Source organism: Lycorma delicatula, chromosome 12, assembly GCF_047948215.1.
Source record: "Lycorma delicatula isolate Av1 chromosome 12, ASM4794821v1, whole genome shotgun sequence".
NCBI classification, from domain to species: domain Eukaryota; kingdom Metazoa; phylum Arthropoda; class Insecta; order Hemiptera; family Fulgoridae; genus Lycorma; species Lycorma delicatula.
In genome coordinates, this window is record NC_134466.1 from 69742379 (window position 1) to 69770347 (window position 27969).

At 30.4% G+C, this 27969-nt stretch overlaps 3 protein-coding genes and 1 pseudogene across 3 annotated transcripts in view; 3 read left to right on the forward strand and 1 right to left on the reverse strand.

Annotated features, from left to right (window-relative positions):
• Positions 1–2117: 2117 nt before the first annotated feature.
• Positions 2118–2621, forward strand: LOC142332800 (uncharacterized). The gene has a single exon (XM_075379416.1). The coding sequence runs from the start codon at positions 2118–2120 to the stop codon at positions 2619–2621; it is 504 nt and encodes a 167-aa protein (XP_075235531.1).
• A 146-nt stretch (positions 2622–2767) lies between these two features.
• On the forward strand, positions 2768–3652 carry LOC142332801 (uncharacterized). Its single transcript, XM_075379417.1, has one exon. The coding sequence runs from the start codon at positions 2768–2770 to the stop codon at positions 3650–3652; it is 885 nt and encodes a 294-aa protein (XP_075235532.1).
• A 1118-nt stretch (positions 3653–4770) lies between these two features.
• LOC142332802 (serine incorporator 3-like) overlaps positions 4771–27969 on the reverse strand; it is a 29650-nt gene continuing 6451 nt past the window's right edge. The window contains exons 3-6 of the mRNA XM_075379418.1: positions 23926–23961; positions 14372–14525; positions 9157–9373; positions 4771–5482 (exon numbers count right to left, since the gene is read on the reverse strand). Of these exons, the coding sequence (XP_075235533.1) occupies positions 9235–9373; positions 14372–14525; positions 23926–23961 (329 nt within the window). The 3' untranslated portion in view covers positions 4771–5482; positions 9157–9234. The remainder of the gene's footprint in view (positions 5483–9156; positions 9374–14371; positions 14526–23925; positions 23962–27969) is intronic.
• On the forward strand, positions 11576–12386 carry LOC142333315 (zinc finger MYM-type protein 1-like; annotated as a pseudogene).

A 27969-nucleotide genomic window follows, 5' to 3' on the forward strand; every position in this document is an offset into this window, starting at 1 on the left:
TCGCTTAATGTTAATACTTTCATAGTTTTCATACTCTCATAAATGTTGTGGTATTTCTCTGTCAAAATATTCTCTTGTTCTACTCATCAGTGTTTTGTGATTTTACAAATTTCTATGTTCGTTTTTGCCTCGTTTCTTCGATAAGTTAATTTTCAAATTCAATAGATAACGTCTCTGTTGAAAGTGGTTCAATTACTACAAACCAGCCAACTCTATCGACGCCGAATCTTCTCCAGCTGCTGATTACATTTTCATCGATGCAGAATCTCTCCAAACTCATTACTACAAATCTGAGGTGCTACGTAATTATTCAACTTCTAATCACAAATTGTTACCTCTGTTACAGACTACACCAACGATAAACTGTATGTATATGTGCACTTTAATTTCGTAAATTTTTTACTTGAAATGTTTATTGCAATTAACGCCATCATTTAATCTAATTTAACATGTTAATCGCCGAGATTAATTCTTATCTATTCATGCACTGAATTCATATTACTTCTCTTAAATTAATCTAAAGAAAATTACTCCTGATGTGAATTTATGTTTTTGGACTTTGTAATTTCTTGTTTTCAAGAAAACTTATTTTCTAAGTTGAACTCTATGCTCAGTTATTTCAATTTGATTATTGTAATTAACTTTTTTTATACTGGAATATTATCGTGGCCTTTTTTCTATACTAAACTAGAATTACATGTTTTAATTATTTAATGTTAAGTTTGATGATGTTCATAATTCAGAAAAGGCCAGTGCCAATAACAAGATTTACTGTAGTTTATTTGTCTAAGTTAATGACATTTGTTCATTGCTAATTTTTCAATATTACAGCATATGTCAGTAATGCAATAGTTTTCCAGTCATACTATGTTTATTGATGTTATGTTTTTCTAAGTATATAATTGTAAATAAGCTGTTTTATGTTCTCTTGTTTTCAGGCTTTGTTAAATTGTAGATTTTCAAAATGTGTATTTGAAAAATGTATATTCATGTATTTTCTCATTTAATATCATTACTGATATGCTGATTTCAGTTGATATTTCTTATATAGAATTAAGTGTTTATTTCATAATTTCTTTTAATTTTTTAAGGTTATGATTTATCATAAGTTCAGTTGTTTTCTTTCTAATTAAAGTCCAATTTCTTTTGGCAAATACAAGCTGTGTGTTCATTTTTGTTAACTTTACCCAACAATGACCTTATTACAGGAGCTGATAGTGTACATGAAATTAAGCAGTTAAAAACATGTATGTAACTTATTAAAACAGTATGGCTTTCTCCTTCATAAGTGGTTCTCCAACTGTCAAAATATTGTTTTCTCCACTGATGATACTGTACTATTAAATCCACATATATATCATTAAATAAAAATGAAAACATACGTACTTTATGTATATTATGGAATAATTACTTAGATAAATTAACTTATGAAGTCAATCAAAGGGAAGTTAAAATATTCACTAAAAGACATATTTTATCAATTATTTCTGGTATCTATGATCCATTAGGTCTTATTGGACCCATTATATTCTTATGCAAAACCTTTGTCTAGTCAAGTGCAATTGGGATGATACTTTACCCGATAATTTACTATCGCAGTGGCAAATTTTATACAATCAATTAAGTTTAGTTAGTTCTATAAATGTTGACAGATGTGTAAGATTAAACATTGATAGTAGCATCAAATCCTTTCAACTCCATGGATTTGCAGATGCATCTCTTAACGGTTTCGGATGATGTATATATGTTAGAATTACTTACTGTAATGATAAGGTTTCACGTAATTTATTGTTCCAAATCACGAGTTGCCCCTTTAAAACAAATGACTCTTTCAAGACTTGAACTCTGTGCTTGTTTGCTCTTATCACGTTTACTTAATCAAGTTACATTAGCTTTAAATGAAAGAATCAATGAAATTCATTTATATTCTGATTCCATGATTGCACTCCATTGGATTCATGGTCAATCCACCAATTGGAAAGTGTTTGTAGCCAATCAATTTCAGAAATTCAACAGTTGACTTTTAATGCGAAGTGGCATCATATTGAATCACCTTCGAATCCTGCCGAGATACTCTCTAAGGGATGTCTTCCGAAAAAATTAATTAATTTTGTATTATGGTGGTCGTCAAACTGTTCAGGTTATCTCTTTTGACTTCTAATATTACTGATTATACTGAGAAATTCTCTTCGCTGTCTAAACTAATTCGTGTCATTACTTATTGTTTTAGATTTATTCAAAATATTAAGCATAAGTCTACTAACGATAGAAAATTTGATGCATTGTCTTCAAATGAATTAGAATTCACTCTTGAATTTTTCATTCATCAATCTCAGTTAGCATATTTTAAATCTGAAATTAATGATCTTCAAAACCAATGTTTCATTTCGAAACAAAGTAAACTCAGTTTGCTAGATCCATTTTTAGACTATAAAGGTTTACTTCGTGTAGGAGGTAGACTGGAACATTCTAATTTGTCTTTCGATAAAAAACATCAGTTAATACTACATCCTCATGCAAACATAACAAGGTTAATCATCCACAGTGAACATTTACGTCTTTTACATGCTGGACTCCAATTAACTCACAGTTCTCTTTGGATTGTGAATGCAAAAAAATAGCTATTCGTTCTATAGTTAGAAAATGCCTAAAATGTTTTCGTTTTAATGCTGATAACCAATCTCAGCAACTTGGTCAATTACCCTCTTCTAGAATAACTCCTTCGCGAGCCTTTTCTTGTTGCGCTATTGACTTTGGTGGCCCTATTATGATTCGTCATGGCGGGCAAAAATCTAAAATTCTTTCAAAGGCCTATATTGCGCTTTTTATTTGCTTAGTTACTAAGGCTATTCATTTAGAACCTGTTTCAGATTTAACAACTGAATCCTTCATTGCTGCCTTAAAACGATTTATTGCTCGCAGGGATATTTGTAATCAAATGTATTCAGATAACGCTACTAACTTTCGTTGTGCTAGGAACACTCTTTATGAATTGTTTCAATTTTTTAAATCAAAGGACTTCAATTCGGCTATTCAATCTTTCTCAAATTCTCAAAATTTCAAATGGTCATTTATTCCACTTTCCTCGCCACACTTTGGTGGCTTGTGGGAAAGCGGAATCAAGACTGTTAAATTTCATCTTCGCCATGTCGTTGGACAAACCATTCCTACCTTCGAGGAATTTTGTACAATTTTAACTCAAATTGAAGCATGTCTTAATTCTCACCCACTTTTTGCTATTTCTAATGACCTTAAAGATCCTGAACTGCTTACTCCTGGCCATTTCTTAATCGGTTCTCCTCTTACTTCATTTCCTGACCCAGACTTTTCTGAAACTCCAGAAAATCGTTTAGGTAGGTGGCAATTATTGCAGAAATTTATTCAAGTTATTTGGAAAAGATGGTCTAAAGATTATTTGCATCAACTGCAACAACGCAATAAATGGCGTTTTCCTAATAGAAATCTTTGTGAGGGCGATTTAGTTTTAATTTGTGATGACAATACTTCTCCATTATTTTGGAAATCTGGAATTGCTACTCATGCTTTCATGGGTTCTGATAATTTAGTTAGAGTTGTTGCCACTCGTACATCAAATGGTGTATTTCGTAGCCAAATACATAAATTGTGTCTGCTACCCTTATCAGATAATTAATTAAAATCTTAACAGTTTTTATTCAATGTTCTTTTTATATGTATTCATTTTGTTATACTTATTACTTATGTATATCTTATTAAGTGTTATGATACTACCTAATATTTGTATTATTTGTCAAAATTATATTTTGTTCAAAATTGTATCATATTTGTATTACATTACATTATATTATGAATTTTCTTTATATTTTAATTTTTTATGTTTATATTCAATATCAAAAGTTTAAATTCAAAATCCGCCGATTTTGGCGGGCGGTCATGTTAAGTTTTAATGTCATATTTTGTTTTTATTTAAAAATATTGTAATGGCAGTTTTAATTGTCATAATTCTTTTTCTCGCCGCTCAGCTGACTCAATTGTAGACACAAAAGACATGATGATATGCAATAGTACGGTTATACACAATGTATTCATCTATTCAATTTATTATTTACATTAATATTACTAAATATATTCAATGTGTTATTATTAAACTAAAATGCAATTACGACAAATAAGATTACCAGAATTTAATCAAAAGTGTTTCTATACAAAATGTAATTCAATCAATAAATAAGGCATAAACTTAATATATATTCGTCTATAATCATTCAAACTTCAAATAATCAACAGTCAGTTTTCTCTCTTTTAATTCATAGTATGTCTAATCTATAATATCAGATCAGAGTAGTCCCCGTTCTTTATTCATCTGCTTCCAAAAATCCAAGTTTCACGGTCTTATGAAGCGCTCTACTTCATACAAATATTACACAAATATCTCTTTTTAATTACTAAATCTATATTTGATAACAGCTACTAAATCTATATTTGATAACAGCAAATTTCTGTATAAAAACTTTTGGGGCTTGGGCAAATTTATTATTCATAAATAAAAGATAATAATACTAAATGGTCAAGTACTCCTTGTGAAGTATAGTTTTTGAACATTATATGCCAGTATCCGTTAATCTACAGATAAAAATGGTGTAGATGCCCACATTATATTTACATAATTCTTTGGTAAACAGAGAGAGGTAGCAATTTGCTAAGTGTTAAAATATTGATAATAATATAATGATTACGAGCAGAAAGTGAGAAATATCAAGTAAGGAAATATTTATCATAAAATTTTTAAAACCAATTTTACAACTAAATTTTATTATTAAAAGATACATAATATTTATAATTATTTTTATATATTTTTTTTTATTAATGAGTAAAATAAAAAATATGTAATGTAAAAAAAATAAATAAAAAATCCAAATTTCAGTTATGTAACCCAACAATCTCTATATTCAATAATAATAATAATAAAAAAATATATATATATATAAATTGGTTAGTTTTTAAACATTTAATGAAAATTTTTTTATAATAAAAAATAATAATAATTAAAACCCAGTAATTTATGAATGTTAAAAACTTAATTTTTAAATGCAAAATTTATTATTAATATTAGGTTAAATTAATACTTCTTTTACACCTGTATGGTTATACTGATGGTTGGCATTTAAGTATAAATTTTTATCACAGAAGAAAATTGTTATTAAAAAAAAATTATATTACTGGAAAATAGAAAACATAACTGGAATAAAATTCAAAAGTGGTTTGGAAAAGTTTGCAACAACGAAAATAATAAAATGAAGTTAAAATACAATTAAAATAAGCAATACTATGTCAATAAAAAATTTGTCAAAAGAATCATATAAAAAACTATGTAATACATATTTATTACATTTATTATGTTATATTATTTATTACATTAAAATATAAATGAAAAAGAGATGATAAATTATAATATATGGTATACAACACGCATAAACTTTTGATCCAGAAATAAGGTAAGTACCTGTAAAAGAAAAGAAATTTCATAAAAGCAATTCTAGAAATAAGATAATTATTTTATTAAATATACTGAAAAACCTCTGCGACTAGTCTTATAAAAAACATACAGAGTTAAAGAGTAATTTATTAATAACAGTCATATATATTATAAAATTAATCAAATGTTAAAACTACTCTTAGTCAATGAGCATTTACAAACAAATCAACAGTCTGTAAAAGATCATGCCTACTGCCATCTGGTGAAAATGAATTTAACTTATAATTCAACTTTATAATTCACTCAAAATTACAAGAAAAGTGAATTCATGACATTTCTCCCAATCCCAATAAAAATCCATTCATCCACCTGTGCAAGAGAAATTATTCAATACATTTATTCATCCAAACAGATATCACACATGTGTCCTTTAAATATTCCACAGGGTAGTGTTTTAGGACGTCTGCTCTAGGTTGTTGAATTCAATCTTTGATGTGGTTGAGGTTACCCATGGGATGCCATGTCATTATGTATGTGGATGATGGGCTTGCTGGTTAAAGGCAATTCAAAAAATGATATCTAATTCAGGGCAACCCAGGCTCACAAGATACTCTATTTATGTAGTTTGCAACATAAGATTGTGGTTAACCCAGAGAAAATAACAATGATGTTGCTCAACGGCAGACTTGCTATTACAAGACAACCTCGTGCATCAGTAGCAGGTCATCAAATTTGTTATGTCCCACCGCTGAAGTAGCTATGTGTTATCCTTGATAAGAATCTTCAATTCAAGCAGCACTGCTTGAAAATATGCTGCCAAAAAGGCTTGTTTTACTTCCTTCAGTGTTCAGAGAGCAGTTCACTCCGGTTGGGGGGCTTAATTTCAGAACTATGCGTGTTCTACATAAGGGTGTATGCAAAGCTATAATGCTGTATGCTCTCATCGAATGAGGTATAAGTGTTACAGGAATTTTTTGTTGTGAGCCCAGCATCTCCTATCATTATTTGTGATTGGTGTCCATAGTCATCAACCGCAGATAACGATGTCTCTCAAGAGGTGGTCCTTGTTATTTCTGGTATTACGGATATTATTATCCTTGTGACTGAGCACCAATTATATTATGATCAAGTAATGATCTGAGTGCTTAGGGTAATTCAAATTACATATAGGAAGCATTTTTGTGTGAAACCTCTAATGTAACAGGAAGGTATAGGGATCATGCTTAATGTAACAGGAAGGTATAGGGATCATGCTTTTGTGAATCGGTTAATTTGATAGTTGACGGTTGTAAGTTAAGATAGGTGGTTGTGGTTGGAAGCCATACGAAGGTGACAGTAAATTGTGTAAATACACTGATGGAAATGTCTGCCAAGGAAATGCATCTGTCACACCCTGACAGAAGACTAATTGGTAACTGTGTTGGGTTATCAAGTTTAGAGTATCTAAAAAATGACCTCAGGAAACCCCCATTAGGACTAGGAACAGAGAGAGTGGGGTAACAAGGGGACCGGGATTGTCACAAGGCATCTTCCCCTACCAGGGTCAGGATGTCCCTCTTTTAGAGTCAAAAATTGTTAAATATTTAGGAATTTTCATTCACCTATAAATTACCAATATTTTTATTAAATAAATTGTAGGATGGGTTAAATTCTCAAAGCTATAATAATTAACTCCTTGCAAGCCAGATATATTTACAGAGATAACATTAATTTTACACATTTATGCTAATGTCATGCACCAAAAATCTTAACTAGAATTCTATACAGAAGAATTGAGAGGAGAGTAGAAGAAGTGTTAGGAGAAGACCAATTTGGTTTCGGGAAAATTATAGGATCAAAGGAAGCAATTTTAGGCCTCAGATTAATAGTAGACGGAAGATTAAAGAAAAACAAACCGACATACTTAGCATTTATAGACCTAGAAAAGGCATTCGATAACGTAGACTGGAATAAAATGTTCAGCATTTTAAAAAAATTAGGGTTAAAATACAGAGATAAAAGAACAATTGCTAACATGTACAGGAACCAAACAGCAACAGTAACAATTGAAGAACATAAGAAAGAAGCCGTAATAAGGAAGGGAGTCTGACAAGGATTTTCCCTATCTTCGTTACTTTTTAATCTTTACATGGAACTAGCAGTTAATGATGTTAAAGAACAATTTAGATTCGGAGTAACAGTACAAGGTGAAAAGATAAAGATGCTACGATTTGCTGATGATATAGTAATTCTAGCCGAGAGTAAAAAGGATTTAGAAGAAACAATGAACGGCATAGATGAAGTCCTACGCAAAAACTATCGCGTGAAAATAAACAAGAGCAAAACAAAAGTAATGAAATGTAGTAGAAATAACAAAGATGGACCGCTGAATGTGAAAATAGGAGGAGAAAAGATTATGGAGGTAGAAGAATTTTGTTATTTGGGAAGTAAAATTACTAAAGATGGACGAAGCAGGAGCGATATAAAATGCCGAATAGCACAAGCTAAACGAGCCTTCAGTAAGAAATATAATTTGTTTACATCAAAAATTAATTTAAATGTCAGGAAAGAATTTTTGAAAGTATATGTTTGGAGTGTTGCTTTATATGGAAGTAAAACTTGGACGATCGGAGTATCTGAGAAGAAAAGATTATAAGCTTTTGAAATGCGTTGCTATAGGAGAATGTTAAAAATCAGATGGATGGATAAAGTGACAAATGAAGAGGTATTGCGACACATAGATGAAGAAAGAAGCATTTGGAAAAATATAGTTAAAAGAAGAGACAGACTTATAGGCCACATACTAAGGCATCCTGGAATAGTCGCTTTAATATTGGAAGGACAGGTAGAAGGAAAACATTGTGTAGGCAGGCCACATTTGGAATATGTAAAACAAATTGTTAGGGATGTAGGATGTAGAGGGTATACTGAAATGAAACGACTAGCACTAGATAGGGAATCTTGGAGAGCTGCATCAAACCAGTCAAATGACTGAAGACAAAAAAAATGTGCTAATGTAATAGTTATATTATTTATATTAGTGATATAATATTTAAATTTATGACATCATCCATTTACATGATTTACTATATAAAAGTGGATCACCTCTTTTCATTGTACTAAATCTAAACAATCAGAATCAACAACAGCTTCTTTTTTTTCTTTAAGGTAGGTAATAGCTTTCTTTTTTGTTACTTGAACTATACACATTGCTGGCACTCAAGCTGCTGCTTTGCTGGCAACTTATTGTCAAAGAAATTACTTTTAATATATTTTCTATATTATTATAATTTATTGTACATGTAACAATGTTGTAAAATGCGGCAAATAAATATAATTAAATTATTTTTTGCCATCTGCTATACTGCACATACAATTGCATCTTAGTATTTTTCAGTGTTAGCAGTACATATAGAGAAGCTTCTTATTTCTATTTTTTTATTCATTATTTTTAATCTCTAAAAGCCCTTTTTTAACCTATATCTCTATTCTATTCTCTCATTTATGACAAGCAGTTGTTCCAGCAACTCAAACATTTCCATTTTCTGATTATGATTGCATTGCATTGCATTGCATTGATGAGCACCTACATTTAATTTACATAAGACCTATATATATAGAACATCTGGGCTGTTGCATATCATTACAGGTCGGATCCAAAAGTTTAAAGTTAAAATTACATTACTTAACTAACTTTTTATTAAAAATTAGATAATACATACCTTAAGTAGTATTTCCAATACATATTTATTTTAAAATATTTATATATAGAAGCAGAATCAGAAGAAATTTTAGTTCATTTAATTGAATTGTCTGTCAGGAAGAACAATAGGTGCAATAAGAGTCCAAGTATATAATGCAAGGCATACCCAACTTGAAACCATTTTAACCCACATCGAAGCAGCATTTGCATTCAATGTTTCTAATGTTGAATTTGGCCTGCAATAATAATAATAAAAAATAGTACTTAATTAAGAAAGAATAAATATATATAAATACAAAAATTGGCATAATGTCTAGATTGTAAAGAAAATACATACTAAAAGTTAAAAGTATGTTGTTATTATAATAGTTTATATTCTACAAGAGTTTAAAATTTCTGAAGAATAATAATTAATTTTTTTGAATTAATTTTGTTTTAATCCAAAATATCAGTCTATTTTTAACTGTAATTAACTGCTGTATTTTCTTACTGTTATCTCAAAATCGAAGTTATAAAACCAAACCGAAATATACAAATAAACCAGGAGATCAGTTATGTTAAATGAGACATAACTGAATACGTGCAACCAGGGGTGTACACAAGGGGGGTTACCAGGTTTGAACCCCCCTTTGAAGGTTTACGTACTTTTTAGAGTTAGCCGTACATAAAATAAACAAATAAAATGAACTAAAAAATTAAACACAACCACTAAATCCTTCCTAAGAAAATAGATGAAGTCATCGCATACTCACAAATTTACACATATATATTTGAGTATCTTTTTAAAAATTCATCATATTCTCTCCTCTAATTTCTCACTGTCAAGAGTAACAAAATCTATCGACATAAGATCCAGTTCGCCGCTCTTCCTTCTTCAATAATTTAAGCCCCGTACTGAGAGCTGCGGCATGTACAGTACATCACTCAATGTGCAACACAGTAGTCATCACTCACCAGTGTTCTCACTGGTGCGGTGGGTGTCAAAGCATATACCCCTACTAGTCTACTGAAAGAGAGGAAAGACCATCAAACCTGTGCTGCTTATCAAGAATAATAATACCGACATTGTAATAGAATAATGCTGACACCTATAAACTATTTGTTTGTGAAACATATTATTGGGACAGCTCTGCAGTGGCAACAGTGCATATATGAGATATTGTACATTGTTGAGCAGTATTCACTCGTTAGTCTGAGTGCAGATTTTTTTGTGGAACGTTTTATGCATTTCGCAGTTTATATTTTTAAATAGAAACTTTACATTATTGTTTCGTGTTCTTTAATATGTCTAAACAACCTCAAAAGTTCAATTTTACAATTTTTTAGCAAAAAATTACATGCCGGTAATGGTTCTTAAAACATCAGTAAAAATTTCACATCGCCAAATATTTCTTCGCTGCTGCAACATGATGATGCTGTTGTAAACGTTCTTCCTGAAACTAATTTCACACCCTCCTGTGAAAACTTGGCTGGAATTGAATGTACATCACCATCACTCAATAATGTTGACATGTCCGCTGAATCATTTAGAAGTGATAAGTGTATTGTTCTGATTACAGAAGCTTTAACATATTCAAGTTCCAGTGAACTTATGATATTGGTGTTTACATAGGATAAAACTTGTTTAATGAAAAAAAAAAAAAAACTGGATGTTTTGAACAATATCTGAGAACCAAATCCAGGGTTTCTTTTTCCAACAAAAGGAAAAACCTCAGTGAGTTCCATATTGACATGTTGTATTTAATTAAATTTATTTCATTATATTTGATTGCTTCCGTAGATTTTATGTTATATAAAGTGCCTATCTTTTATACGTTATGTTAAGTACCTATTGTATACAAATAATCATTGACTAAAATATTTGATTATTGTGTGTCCTAAGTTGTAATAATGGCATGCGGCACTGGGACAAGCATTTTTATTATACAAAATGAAATAATGTTAAAAAAAATTGTAGCCTAAGGCTGCGAAAATAAATGGCTTTACCGCTGGGAGCGACTTGTATATTCTGAATTTAAGGGAGGGAGTTTTTGAACATTTTGTGCACTTTTTGCTCCAAGAAATGGTGTTGGATCTGGCAAGTAACCTTTAGGTCAACTTTGCAGTGAGAAATTTGACAACTGGAAGGATGCTGTCGAGCGCAGAACATGAAAAGTGTCTTTATCACAATGAAAGTTTGGAGGTACTCTGACCAAAATTTCATGTGGGAAGAGCAAGTCTATAGATGTGCTAATAGATACTGCAACATATGGGAAACAATGTATCAATCGGCAAGGCCACAGTGATTGAGGACGAATAGAGGATGAGGTCGACCAAGAACCAGAAGAAAATGATGACAATTTTGGGGCATTTCTTTCCTTTTGAAGCAACACTGATACTGTATTAAAAAATATGTTGATGTGTAGTGTTGAAAATGCGCAGTATTTACCAGTCCTAGAATGCAGAATGAAATAACTGAAGTGTGCAACAACTTCATTGTATGAAATCTTGTGAAAGAACTTAATGCCTCCAGTTGCTTCTATATTCTCGCTGATGAGACGTCAGACATATCAGGCTTACAACAATTATAACTGTGTGTTCATCATGTTGATACAGAAAATTTCACTGTGAAGGAAAACTTTCTACAATTCGTACCATTATATGATGTGACCGGAAAAGGAATTGCAACAGTAATACTGGGCAAGTTGCATTCATTAAATGTAAACATAAATAAGATTCGTGGTCAAGGGTATGACAGAGCTATGTCCACGTCAGGAAAAAGTAAACTGAGTCTAGGCACATGTACAAGAACCCATCAGGTTGGTGTAGTGGTGAATGCGTCTTCCCAAATCAGCTGATTTAGAAGTAGAAAGTTCCAGCGTTTAAGTCCTAGCAAAGTCAAGTTATTTTTATATGGATTTGAATACTAGATCATGTATATCGGTGTTCTTTGGTGGTTAGGTTTCAATTAACCACACATCTCAGGAATGGTCAAACTGAGACTGTACAAGACTACACTTCATTTACACTCAAACATATCATCCTCTGAAGTAATATCTGAATGGTAATTACTGGAGGCTAAACAGGAAAAAAAAGAAGAAGGCACATGTAAAGGAAATAATTCTGTCAGCTTTATATGTCCACTGCTCAGCACACGGCCTCAACTGAGCTGTATCCAGTGCTTGTGAAGTAATTGCCATTAGAAACTGTATGGGTACAAAATCAAGTCTGTACGATTTTCTTAATATCCCTAAAAGGCAACATTTTTAAAATCAGCGATTAGGGAAATGGAAACTAGAACTTCACGCCGTGAAAAACTTGTTCAACTTTGTGCAACATTTTGGTTGGAAAGGTATAATTACATGGCCGCAATGGTGGAATTGTATGCCCCTACTATTGCAACCCTTCAAAGCTCATCAGAATGGAATGACAAAAACTTGTCCTCACCAGCAAATTCACTTTTATGTGGTTTGACTGACTGTCAATTTCTGATATTGCTGTTTTGTACTCAGACACTGTTTTCTTTCAGTCTCCCATTGTGTAAATTCCAGCAGAATTTAACTACTGATCTTGTAGAAGTAGTAAACCTTGCAGAAGATATTAACAGTGAAATGAAATGTATATGCAAAAATGTTGATGAAGAATTTTCCAAATTTTCATTTGTGCTTCTTAAGTATTTAATAGGTTGAGACACTCCATTCAAATCCCTCGCATAGCAGCGCGAGCAATAAACCGTGTAAACTTGGACTTATCATCAGCAACACCAGAACTTTACTTCTGGGTCACTACTTTTATTCCATTTCTGGATACTTCCATGTCCAACTAGATTCGCGTTTCTTGAAACACAAGGAAATATTGAAAGGCTTTCAGTGCCTTTTACCTACGAAACCAAGACCTTCCGCCCCTGCTGTTTAAGTTTATGCTTTCACTTCGCTCACAGAATTCTACGCCAGTGACATAAGAAGCAGTTGCCAGGAAGACCAACCGATAACGGCCATAGATGGGTTAACAATGTGCAATCCCAACATAATGCCAAATATGTACTTGATTAGATATACTAGCTGCACTCTCAGTGTCCACATGTACAAATAAACGATGTTTCTCAACATTACGCAAAAACATATTTGCGTAATTCTAGTGGAAATACATGTTTGAATGGATTACCACTTCTCAACATACATAGAAACTACACTCCAACTGCAGAAGATGTGTTAAATGAACTAATGAAAAAGAAACGTCGTTTGGATATTGTATTGTAAACATACCATCAGCTACGTACATTGTAAATACTATATTAATTTAACTACCAGTACTCTTTTTAAACAATGATTTTTCAAAACAATAATAGATTATAGAAGAGTACTGATTTGAATGTTTGAGATAACTGCATTCAATTCTTTATTCAAATTCCTTCATATAATGTGGATTCAGCAGTGCCAGTTTCATTCTTCAACCTCTGTGAGTTCCATACTGATATTTTGTGTTTAATTACATTTATTTCATTATATTTGATTGCTTCCATAGATTTTATATGTTATATAAAGTTTATTTATATAATGTTTATAAACGTTATATAAATGTTTATATAAACATTTTACTAATTTGCTGAAGAAAGAGACTGGGTAAAATTTCAATCTCATTCATTACTTTACAGTATTTGTATATTAATGGCCTCTTAAAACCAAGTAAAATAAATTAAAGAGTAAAATTAAGATGTAAAATCAACTCTTTTCACTTAACGCTGTGTGTACTTTTAACAAATATTTTAAATAATTATATCTAACGAAATTCTTTAAAAAAAATATGCGACAGCTCATTAATTTTCTAACCTGATTAAAAAATTGTAGACTACATTGTATGTTTAAAACATACATCTTATTTGAGTAAGACAGCAACCTCTTGTTTTTGCAGTTCTTTTTTCAGCAAATTAAATGTTACTTTAAAATTAGTATTATTAGAGTTAGGAGAAGTTACATTTAAAATGAATGAATTCCACCTCTCACATGACAATCATAGTGAAAGTTAAATTAGTTCTATATGTTAAGAGAAAGTTTTCTTAAACAGCATAACATTTTTAACATCTCAATTTTCTTAAAAGTTACATAAAATACAAAAATAAGATAAACAGAAAAACTGTAATTAACTGAATGTATATATTACACTAGTTATTTTCTGTATATCTGACTTTCACTGCTACATACGATTTAGAAATATCGATGAAACTGTTTCATATAAGGAAAAAATAAAATACTTACGAGTACCAATTCGTAAGAGTCATCATAACATACAAAGTTGCTAAGCCAAACATAACATGGAAAAATGACCAAGAGTAAGCAACACCTTCTTCTTCATTATCCCAAACTTTGGTATGAGTATCACCTCTTTCACCGCCATCTTGACTTCCCGTTTCTACAATAAAAATAATAAAGAAACAATGATGTAATTCAACAAATTATATTACAAAAATTCAAATACATTTGTTTACTGCTTTACAAATCTGTTTTTGTCTTAATTATGGCTGTACTGCATAAAAAGCAACTGACGCCGTGAAATTTGCATTCTCCATGAGTATTAAGTATACTATACACCCAGCCCTAGTAGTGAAAAGAATGAAGGAGGAGGCACTTGAAGGACTGAATATCACCCATATTTATTGCCTCTGAGGGCAGCTTGGAATGCTGTTTACATGCGCTGCATATATTATTTGACAGCGAAGACAAACTACTTCACTAGCAAGTCTACAGTTGTGACTTGTGATTTACGTCAAGTTATTTACATACAATCTTCATTGCTATGAGAGCTATAAACAAGATAGAAAAACAAGAAAAATCAGTAGCTCAGTTGCTAAATACATCTGACATATGCTTTGGAGTAAGAATATATTAATAATTTCTGAAAATGTAATAAGTATACTGAAACTTCTTCTACTAACTACCATCTGAAAGCAACTGCTACCTCTTTATGACTAAAAATGAATCCTAGAATTTTTCATAAATAAAATGTTTTGTTACTGTCTAAAAATTAACATGGCCATTAATTAGCAACATAAATTTGTATGAAGCGACTTTTAACTTTAACTTTTATTATTAAGAAAATTCATCCTGGTTCTAAGTCATGTGAATAAAAAAGGATTATATTTATATTCAAATTAAGACTGGTCATATATATCTACAGTTAATAGGTCTGTTGTAAACTGCTTGCTGTATGCATTAGGGAGGCATTTTCACAGCGCCTATCTAAACTACAATTCTCTGCAAATTATTTGCATTGTCAGAAAACATTCTTAAGATGCTCAATCATCTACAGCAGGTGCTAACTGACAATGCCCAATGCTCATCGGAAGCTTTTTGCATAGTTCATTCAGTTAAATTCTAGTCTCAATTTAAAACACTGTATCATGATTTAGATTATCTTAGTACAAAACTCTCACACAACAAATGAAATTACAATTAATATCAATACAAGTTATAAACTTTTCTGACTACATGATAACAATTTAAAATGATTAAACCTAGCAGAGCCGGCAATGCTTCGCTATTGCTAGATTTGAGTATATGCGAGGGCTGTACAGAAAGAAACTTACATTTTGAAATAAAAAGTCAACCAAATAAAAAAAAGAAATTTTATTATAAACACTTAAAAGGGACAATCTTAAACTACTTTTCTACATAGTCGACATTTAAATTGAGGCACTTATAATGATGATGCACAAGCTTTTCAATTCCTTCTCTGTAGAAATCCATCACCTTAGATTTTTGTAACCATCTTGCACAAAATTTGTGGTAACCAAGCTTCCCTGATACAATTTCATGCTACTTTGTGAAATTTGTGGGAAATGAAGCTAGAGTTCTGTAATTGTAATGTAGCGATTTTCATGAATTTTGTCGCTGATTTTCATCATCAGATCATCAGTCACAAGGCTAGGCTGACCACTGCAGTCCTCATCATGCCATTTTTAAACTGAATGCACAACTGCCTCACTCCACCTCCACTCATTATTCTATCTCTGTACACCTCACAAAATTGCCAATGAATTTCAATTTGTTTGAGGTTTTTTGCCAATAAAAACCTAATCACTGAACGCACCTCATAACTCACACGATTTTCTATTGACACACATTTCAATAATTCACAACAAACAAAGTACAAAAATCATAGCCCACATGCTGCAACAGCTTGATGCATAGAGTAGAAACGTTTTGACCCCAATATGGCGACTCTATCCCCACCGACCTCCATGCTAGGCACAAACGTAAGTTACTTTCTGGATTGTCCTTGTATTTAGATTAAATGAACACAATTGAAAGTTTGATAAAGCATTAAAAAACTGAACATTACGGAACTTAATAAAATTTAACCTCTCACTTTATAAAAGTCCAAATCTAAATAAATTCAATTGTCATCAAAATAGCACCTATCGGATTTAATTCAAACTACTCTCTAAACACAGCAGTCGGTTCACAATACCCCTAACTTTCTTTCTACCAGTCAGATTGAAGATTTCAATAGCTTTAAACCTTCTCTGAACAATGTGAACCATTTCGCACACATACAAAAATTTTTGTATGAATTTTTGCAAAAATTTTTCTTTTCACCTAACTAATATACGAGGTGCGACAATAAAGTAATGAGACTGATTTTTCTTTGCAAGATGTGGCAACCCTGCAGCTTATGTAGGCACACCATCTTTGTCCTTGGTCTATAAGCTGCTTCTAGTCCAAGCGGCACATTGATGCAACTGCTCAGTTGTGAGTTGTGCTGTAATAAGTGAACACGTGTTTGTGTCTCTCATCACAGAAATGAAACCGCAAAATATTGCGCAACAGTATGCCATTTCTTTTTGCGTTAAATTGGGTGAAAACACGACAACTTATGGTAAGCTTCAGAAGACTTTTGGAGAAGAGGTTATGTCAAGAGCTCAAGTTTTTCATGGGCATAAAATTTTTAGTGAAGGCAGAACGAATGTTGAAGATGAAGACCGCAGTGGACGACCATCAACCTCACGGACAGATGTCAACTTGACCAGGGTGCGTGAAAACGTACGATTTGATCGAAGATTATCCGTGAAAATGATTGCAGAAGAACTCAACATCGATCGAGAAACGGTTCGTCTAATATTAACTGAAGAGCTTGGTATGAGAAAGATTTATGCAAAAATGGTCCCCAAAAATCTCGCACAACAGCGAGAAACACGGAAAAATGTGGCAGCCGATCTGTTAGAGCAAATGGAAATCAATCCAGATCTGTTGAGCCATGTTATCACTGGTGATGAAGGTTGGTTTTTTCAATACGATCCAGAGACAAAACGCCAAAGTTCGCAATGGTGCTCAAAGGGATCACCCAGACTAAAAAAAGCTCGCATGTCAAAGTTAAAAGTGAAATGCATGCTTCTTCGATTCCAAGGGAATTGTTCATAAAGAATGGGTGCCTCCTGGACAAACAGTTAACCAATATTTCTACAAAGAAATTTTAGAAAGACTTCGTAAACAAGTTCTTCGTGTCCGTGCCAACATTGCTGATAATTGGATTCTGCATCACGATAATGCGCCATCCCATACTGCTCTGTCAGTACAACAATTTTTAACCTCAAAACAAATTTCAGTACTACCACAGCCACCTTATTCACCAGATATCGCTCCATGTGACTTTTCTCTATTTCCAAGAGTCAAAATGGCGGTCAAGGGACACCATTTTCAAACAACACAAGATGTCCAAAAAGCTGTGACGAGGGTCTTGGAGGATATTACAGAACATGAGTTCCAGAAATGTTACCATCAATGGCAGAAGCGCTGGAATAAGTGTGTGCAATCTACTACTTTGAAGGAGACAACACTAAACATGACTAAAACGGTAAGCAACATCTTTTTTCACATCAGTCTCATTACTTTATTGTTGCACCTCGTATATTCTGATTATGGACCAAATCAGTCCATAAATACATTAAAATAAACCCCAGCACCACCTAGTGGGTTCATTTTTTGCAAAAATATATCTTTTCAATATTATATATTCTGAATATGAGCCAAATTGGATCATAAATACAATTTTTCAAAATATCATCATCCCAGCGCCACTTAACGAGTCCAAACTAATTCAGAAACCTTCACAGGTGTGCGCACAACTCACCAAGTTTCATCGCAATTAGATGAATGGTATAGGAACACATAACGGGGCAAACAAACATTCATTTTTATTTATACAGATTACAAATACTTTAAAATGCAATTATTTTTATATACATCAAGTTTAACTTCCATTATTGACCATCCATCAAGTTTAACTTAAAATTAAAAACAATTTCCTTTTTAAATTAATGGAATTATTTACTAATGTCCTTTTAGAGATATTTAAAAACAATTTCCTTTCTAAATTAATGGAATTATTTACTAATGTCCTTTTAGAGATATTATACCTCAATGTTCAGATTTTATGTAGGCTAGATTACATGACTGCTTTTGTTTCAGTTCATTATATTAGTTAAATTATATAACTGTGAATTAAATTTGTGTTATATGTACTAAGTTGTTGGAATTTTTTTATAATATTTAGTGCCAAGGATGAGTTTAGTATGTGTTTTATTATCAGGATATTGTGAATTACGTTTAAGGTTTTTAATTCAAAAGGATAAGTTCTGTTATAAATGCTGTTAAAAATGTGTTTTATTAATTATATGTGGGCAGTATGTAAATGTTATTTTCTATTTTGCGGTTAGTTTACACATATGCACAACAGTAAAATATACAATATACATCTTACTCGCCTCCTGTAACAACAATGGCTCTTTCATTATTTGATAATAGCTAAATTATTTGATAATACTTACTCTAAATATATGTTAAAAGGTACTATCCTACTTTAGTTACAATTAATTCTCTGATCGGATAACTCAACTACCAAATATGAGTTGTTCTCCTGTTTTGTTTTTCTTTAAGAAGAAATGACTTCTACAGGTATTAACCATTAATAAATAAAACAGCACAAAATGTTTTTAAATCCAGAAATCTACAGAAACTGATTAATTAAACACCATTTTAGTATTTAGCATTTTATTTTGCTTTAAAACACCCTTAATTTTCCAGTAGACTTCTTTAAACACATTAAGTGTTATAGAGTAATCAGATTGTAAGATATGCAATTTACTATTTGACCAACTACATATATAAATATCTCACACAGATAATTTAATTCAAAACAGATTATGGTTAATTGGGAATGTAGTATGTGAAATTTACTTAGAATAAGAAAATCAACACAAAGACCAATTTCCTTTTTAATTTAAGCAGGGCTTTCCACTCTGAATAGAAATGTTTTTTCTTGTTTTTTTAAATTTATTCAAAGAAAATGTCTAAAATGTATTAACAAAATTCTTACATTATTACTGGATAAATCTACATATAATAAAATAATTATTTATCCAACATGTATAAAATATTATTTAATTAAAATTTCTCTCACTATTATACCAACTAAAAAATCTCTCTATTACTTGTGGTACTGGAGATGTACGCGTTGCGGGTTTGTCTTTATTAGTATCACTAGTATTATTATTATCATTTGTATTTGATTCAACAGTTTGATTCTTTTTTTTACCTATAATAAAAAAAAAAAATTTTTCTATATTTTTAGGAAGAAAACACAATATATAAAAATAAAATCTTATAATTACTTTATGAACAAAAACTAATGAAATAATTATCTCAATATAAATCAACATGTTTTTTTTTCTAATTCCCACATTTACTTAAAACTTACAAACTACAGAACAATGTTAAGGATTCTTTTACCATTTCATTTGGTTTAAGGAGTAAAATTTAATTATAGGACTATTACTACAGTCTGTGTAGCCAGTAAACACAGAGATCACCATACTTTTAAAATATAAACTTTTATGTAGGAAGTATCATTGTCTAAATTACATTCTGTAAGAGACAGATATACAAACCCTATAAATGAATCTAGTACAGAGTAAATTCTGTTTTGAAATTTCATTTAACAGGATATTTTTCCTTATGGAAAAGGAATTTAAAATGAATGTAATCGCTTCAAAATTCTTATATGTAAGAAAGGTTTGTTGTTTTTTATAGCAAGGAACATGTACTATGTATATATTAAACTAACTTAAATTCACTGAAAAGGGAGAAGGATTTTTTTTCATATTACTTTGTTTTTTAAGCAAGTTAACACCAAAAAATGTAGTTTTCTAGAAGACTTTTTTAAGGGATTTATTTATTCGCTAGTAAATATTTCAATAAAAGTTATCGAAGATTTCAATTAAAATCTTACAGAATGAACTTATTTTAAGTAACACAGAAATTTATACAATTAAATTCTTTGCTATTACATTTTAAATTTACTAGCAAATTAATAAAGGCCAAATAGAAACTTTTCATCAAGAAAAATTAATTTTTGGCATTTACTCTCTTTGAAAACAAAGCAATACAAAAAAAAAAAATTAAACCCGTTTCCTTTTTGGTGAATTTAATTTATGCACTCAGGATATAGTTTAACAAATGGAGGAAAATAACATTTTTAACAAATTTTCTTTTTATTTTTGAACTTGTTCTTTTTTTACAAAAACAACTTTCATGATTTACCAGTGAAAAATTTCAAGTAATGAAAATTATGTGAACAGAATTTTGAAACTACTTTCATCAAATTTCTCTTTTGATATTTATTTCCTTTGCAGAAAGTTAATTTATTTGTAGACAGCAGTATACTTTATTGAAATGTTTCAAGGGAACGAGAATTTAAGAAATCAAAAGTTAAAACAATTTTCAAATGAACCATTTTATTAACAAAATTATATTTTTCTTCATTTTTTTGTGTAATGATATTTTTCACTAATGAAATGTCACATGTATAATACTAAAGCTTTAATTAAGCAGTTCTTTTACTAATCTGTAAGGCGATATATCTTTTGAAATTACTTCCTTAAATTTTGTAATCTGCCGTTTTGTTTAACTTTGTATAAAAATAATATACCTTTTTCAGTACCTGTCATCATTACTGCTATTAATTGTTATTCAAATTAATTAGAATCATGAGTTGAGTATGTATCTCCTAAAGATTGAATTGAGTAGTTACATTCGAATAAATTACTCTACCAAAAAGGTAATAAGGCAATACGAAACTGATATGAAAACCGATAAAAACTACCGAAAAAATTACAATGAAATTGTAAACCATGCAGTAAGAGTTTCGCAGATATTATTTCTTCCACTCAATAAACGACATCAGTATCATTTTTAACAAAACGATACTGATATCAAAAAAGTTAAGACATTACATTTCTATTATCAAAATCTGTTATTAATTAGAATCTTCTTTAAAAAAAAATTATATGTTAAATATATGTAATAGACAATAGATATACAATAATAGATAATGAAAAAATGTTAAAGCATTCCGTACAATAGGAAAAATCTGCTACAAAACTCTTACTGGACTGATTTAATTTATTAAACAACGAATAATCATAAGAATTGTATTATTTCTGTAAATGTGATATGTATTATTTGTTGTTTAGTAAATTAAATCAGTAAGAAATTTTTAACAAATTTCCTTTTTATTACTTTTAGACAATGAACTGTTTAACAAATTTCATCACCAATTTTGTTTAAATTCTGCAGTAAGCAGAGGAGATTATCATGATGAATCATTTTCTCAAACTCCATACATTCTTAACCTCATCACCACACCACTTTTCTTTGCCAATTAATTTCTTCAAGGTGAACTTTACTCGCATTTAAAAATCAGACTATTTTTTTTAATTATTCATTTATTCACTAATGAAAACAGTAATAACAAATTTATAATCATCAAATATAATACTGTACATTATCAAAATAATACAACAAGGAACAAATTGACTTTTTAATCACTGGTCCACCAGTATTTCCAGTGGAAAAACTATGCGCAATATTCTTTAATTTGGAAATGAAACATTTATTATATATATATATATATATATATATATATATATATATATATATATATATATATATTGTAGCTGAATGGTTTCAACAGCACATGGCACTTCAGACCCTTAGTCACAATGTTAAACAAGATTGCCTGGATGAGAAGACTGGACCATGCTAAGCTATGTCTCTGTGACAAAATATTAGCCGACATAAATGGCCCAGATGCCCAACAGCATTGATCACCAGATTCTGGGCATCTTTGCTGCATTCCCGCTGACAGTAACAGTAACCATCAGCAACCTGTGTCAGAGGTCCATCAGATCAAGACCTGAATGCATCCACCTAGATGGGAGGAGTTGTTACCAGATGCTGTGCTTACTACCAGCAAGCACAATGCTAGCCGGCAGATGTCAGGGGAACTGGCAGTCCATCTATGCGCCTGAATACATGCTCCTCCTACCAAACCAGTTACTGCACAATGGCCTTATCATAATTGACTGCACTCCATCATGTGCAAGTGGCTTTATAAGCAGCAGCATAGTAATGCGAGAGCATTCATTCACGGACCACCACCTGAAGACCAAGTACAACAAGAAAAAGGAAGTTCACTGACTAGCCAAATGTGTACTCTTACAGCAGATACCAACAAGGTTCTAAGATGCCATGTGTCATCAGAGCAATTTGGCAACAATATATATTGTATTAGATAGATAGTAATTTTGTTTAAAAGCACTTTTATTCAATAACATAATATTGTATTTCAGATTAATTAAGTTTATCAATGTGACACTAATCAAATAGTGTATCCAGCAGGCAAGAAGTAGTATTTACAGTTAAATGGCTGGTCAGCTTATCACATATTTGTTTTCAAAATGTTTGTTATTGTTAAATGACTCCATCATAAGTAATGTTTTTTTCCATCATAACTAATGTCAGCAACTCATAAATAATCAATATATATATAAAAGGTAAAAAAAAAAAAGTTGCCCAAAAAGGCCAACATTTATTGAAATCTTAGTGCTCAACAGGTTTTTTTCTTTTAAATGGGTGAAAAACCAGATACATTATTATTACCTGAAAAAATAAGTAACAGAATACCTTATTACATCAAACTATAAAAAATATGTACAAAAAAGTAATACCATCAATGGTAAAAACAACTACAGCTGACAAAGGAACATAAAACAACTCATGACTAATCAACATCTATGAGTAAAATAAGAAAAATATTAATAAGTAATTTCTATTTAATGATTAAATACATTCATTTATAACAGAGAAAAGGGAAACAATTAAACAGGTGAGCAGTAATGAATGGTATAATACTTGGAGGAAATCAACTGAAATAAAAACATAATAGCAAACTACAATTATTGCTGACTGAGATTTATTGCTGACTTGGTGACAAGAAAGTTGATTTTCTTAAGGTGTGGTTGTTGGAGAGGAGCTTCCTTGACTGGAAGCCATAGGGAGCTACAAATCACCACAGTTGAAGAATTACTGGAAAAACTTCAGAAAAGGAAATTATTCTGGTGTGAGGTAAAGGTAGTGATGCTCTTTCGTATGGAAACTATATTTCGCATAGCATTTGTCAGGGTAATTAAACTAAGCAAGAAAGTGAGAAAAATAAAATTTGGATGAATGATAAAGATAATGATAAATAGCAGTAACAATAAACACAGAAAAAGATGGGTTAACAGCCAAAATAATAACACGATTTTTTTAATAATTCATATTATACAATAAATGAATTTTGAAAAGCATTAAACACGATTATGAATTAAAAAAGTAAACTATTCCAGAAAAATAAAGAACGATACTACACTAATAACGATGATGTAATAAAAAAAGATTATAATTAAATTCATATGACTAAAATAAAAGCATACCTTCATTTCCAATGAGAGACACGTCATTCGAGCGGGCTGTCAAAATGAAACAAAGAAAAGAAGATATGAAGAAACATTTTAATTCAAAATAATCAAATTCAATTTAAGAATTTATAATGGTACAGTTTTAGAGACAAAATAATTTTGAATCTATCAATATAATTTTAAAAAGTTGATTTCAAAAAGACATCCGTTAAATATTTTATGTTTTTAAGATGATCTATGTAACGGAGATAGACGAGAAAGAAACTTATATATTTTAACAAGAAAGCAAGATTATTTATATTAAGGATTCTGAAATTGTGAGAAGAAAAAATAAACAAATTAGTTCTACATGAGTTTTCAAAGGCAAAAATGAGGTAAAAAGGTGTGAAGAATAAAATTAAGGTACGTAAGAAGCGATATAAATATGTAAAAACAAGAGTAACTGGAATATCCATTCATAACAAACAATGACAATAACAACAATGTGATCAAAGAGCCACGCAAGAACGAATTTATCAAAACAATTTTCACATAAGCAGAGCTTTTTTGTATTTTTATTGTTGTTTAGTAACATTTCAAAATCAAAGAACAAAGATATAAATTACGTTTAATACTGTAGTAATACTGGTCAACCTGAGTACACAAAACTTGGCTGTCCACAATACCTTTACTTCCTCTACATTACAGCCTGTAGAAAAGAAGCGTTAACCATTTCTGGTCCCTGACATAATACTGTTTTATGTCCCTAATAATACTGAATGAACTGTATGTAATATTAGAAAGGTTTTAATACTAACAAATATATTGTTCAAATTGAAATTTTATTCTATGGAATAATATTTCTGTGGAAGCTTTTTTTAATAATCACCTCATATAATATTAGTTTCATTAATTAAATTGAAATATAAGTTAGTTTGAATGTAAATAATATTTAATTTTTAGAGGGCTTTTAATTCTACAAAGACTATATCGAGAAAGTGAAGAACATTTGTGTGTAGCATTCACACAAATGAACTCCAAACAACCAAAGTCAACTTGTTCGTTGCTGTATTATCTTACTTTAAAATGCATAAAAAAGATACTATGAAATTTTGAAGTGTAATCGAGTTATTGAGATTTAAAAAAAAAAAAAGAGGAGGTAGGTTTCAGTTAATTCTGTACCATTTTTTACGTACGTTCAGTCCTTATTATATTTTATAGAGAAATTTATTTGGTGGTCACAATATTTTTTAAGGAAAAATTACAATGTTCACATAAATAATTTGAAGTTTTATTGCTGACTTCATAGTTTAGTAATGGATTAAAATAATGTACTGGAAAGCAACCCCAAATCATTCTATCAAAAAAAGATTTTTACATAAAAGTAGTTGCAAAACTTAAGGTCAAATGTTCTTGATGATAGTTTTAGTTCAAGCTGAGTAGCAGTTTCTATCATTTCTTTGCATTCCTTTTCTTATTTTTAACAATAAATAAATTTTTCATAAATGTGTTTTATGCAAATGAAATAACTTCAATGCAAGCAGTTTTGTAGGGCTTACCTTAAAATAAAAAATGGCATTTCTAGCCTTTAAATAAAAATTTTTGAAGTTCAAGCCAAATAAAAGATATTGTTAGTTGCTCATAACTTAATCCTGACTTATAATTAAAAATTAAAAGAATAATTTAAGAAGTGTTATTCTATATTAAGTTTATTAATCTTTGCCCTAAAGAAATTGAGTTCACTCTTCACTTCATTATCAATACATCATGACAGACCATTCTGGAGAACTTACTCTTATGATGAAACAGAAAAAAAAAATACAAGAGTAAATAATTTTATATTGATGGATCTAATCAATTTCCTGAAATTTCAAGATCTCTATTACACAAAATCACTGGTGAAAAAATTGTTTACATAGAACAATTCTATTATTACTATCTGAAGAAGGTAAGACAAATTATGGAAGCAGTCTTAACGTTTCACAAATAATTTAGGAGAGTAAAGTATCTACTTAAAGGATCTCGCTTCCCCTGCTGAAATCATATGAAATTATGTTTATACATGATTTTCATCACATGATATGATTTTCATAAGTTTAATCAATTTTAATGAACTGTTACTTAAGTCATTTTGAAACTGATAGGGTAAAAAATGGTGTCACAAAGCACACAAAAAAATTTATCACACAATATGATAAATGTTGAAATATGTAGAATAAGAAAAATATTATTGTAATAATAAAAATATTGTAAAATGATTATTTCTTTTAAATTCATTGCAGAAAAATATTGTTTATTTTCTAGATGAGAATATGAGTTTATTATTTAGGATGAGTATATACAGGGGGTGTATCACAAAGTCCTCCCAGGATTTTCATAACCTATTCTGCTTGTGAAAGTAATGGAAAAAGTTTTTATAAACATATGTCCTAAAATACTTCTTGCAAGTTACAGCTAGTAAAAGATTTCACTTCGGTTTCAGCTACCATGGTAAAATGAGGTCGTACTGAAATTTTTAGAATGTTAATTAAAGGGCAGAATTTAGTGATTTCTTATGGTTTTTGATTTAAAAAATAGAAAAAAAAAATAGGTCCTGTACTAACCATACCTGTAGTAGTTTTTGAAAAATCTGCTGTGAAAACTAATAAATTGGGGTAAAACCCCCTGTTTTTTATGTGTGATGTACAATAACTTTGTTGAATGGGTAATAAAACAGATAAAACTTTTAAACAAAACTTATACAGAATTTAAATTTGAACAAAATGTTGTAAGATAAATAGTGAAATAAAACAAAGAAAAGTTAGAATATTATTTAGAAACAGTGCACTATATCAAGTGCATTATATATACCGGTTTATAAATATTCAAAAATGTATTTTAATAAATATATTTTTGTTCTGTACACAATATTTTTCATCCATCCCGACATAAAAATTTTAAGGTGTTAGATCAAGCAATCTTGGAGGCCAGGAATGTGGATCTCTATGATCAATTCACTTTTCAGGGAAATGATTTAAGTAGTGGAAACAACAAGAGAAGTGGGGAGGTGCACCATTGTGCTGGAAGTATACTCTGTCTTTCAGTACTACAGGAACAACTTTAAACAACTGTAGCACTTCTTCTTGAAGAAAGTGCAAGTAGACCTGAGTATTTAAGCAGCTAGTTAACATATATGTGCAGAAGAATATCCTCATGAAACAGTGGAAGGCAATTTTCAACACACATTTGGCGTCAATGTATATATGCATATACGCATGGCATGTAATATGCATGGTCCAAACAGCTGATTGTGAAGAAGGCCGCACCATACATTGACGCCAAATGTGTGTTGAAAATTGCCTTCCACTGTTTCATGAGGATATACTTCTGCACATGTATGTTAACTGTCTAAGTTGTTGACGCCACCACAAATGAAATTTGCCTTGTCGGTAAACAAAACAAACTTGTAGAGTTGTCAATTTGTATTCCACCAGTTGCAGAACTCCAAGTGAAGCGGACAGCGGACAGTCTCCTGGATGAAGATGTTGAACTGGTTGTTTATGACAAACATAAAAATTGCTTTGTTTAGATGTTCTCCAAGCCATTGAATATGAAACTCTGATTTGCTTAGAAAGACTTATAGTACTGTTGCCTGAAAAAATTTTTTATTTATTTTATAATTGTTGTGCAATTTTCAGTTTTTTTAAATTTTTTAACACTAAATTTTGTTTTTACAAATTTGTCCTATCGCATAAAAAGAATTTGGTTTCTGTTTACATTAAATAAGTACTTTTCTGACAAATGTAGTAATGTACTATTTCTAAATAAAATTTGAATTTTTCTAACTTTTCTTTGTTTTATTCAACTTTTCTTACACCATTTTGTTCAGATTTAAATTCTTAACAAGTTTTGTTTAAAAGTTTTATATGTTTATTACTCATTTAACAAAGATATTTTAAGTCGAACAAAAAACAGGTTTTTTACCCTAATTTATTGGTTTTCACCCCAGATTTCTCAAAAATTACTGCAAGAATGATTCTGGGACCTATTTTATTCAATTTTTCAGGTCAAAACCTATAAGAAACCATTAATTCTGCCCCT

Coding starts and splice junctions, on each gene's coding strand:
- LOC142332800 (XM_075379416.1), top strand. CDS start 2,118: ATGGTGGTCGTCAAACTGTTCAGGTTATCTCTTTTGACTTCTAATATT.
- LOC142332801 (XM_075379417.1), top strand. CDS start 2,768: ATGATTCGTCATGGCGGGCAAAAATCTAAAATTCTTTCAAAGGCCTAT.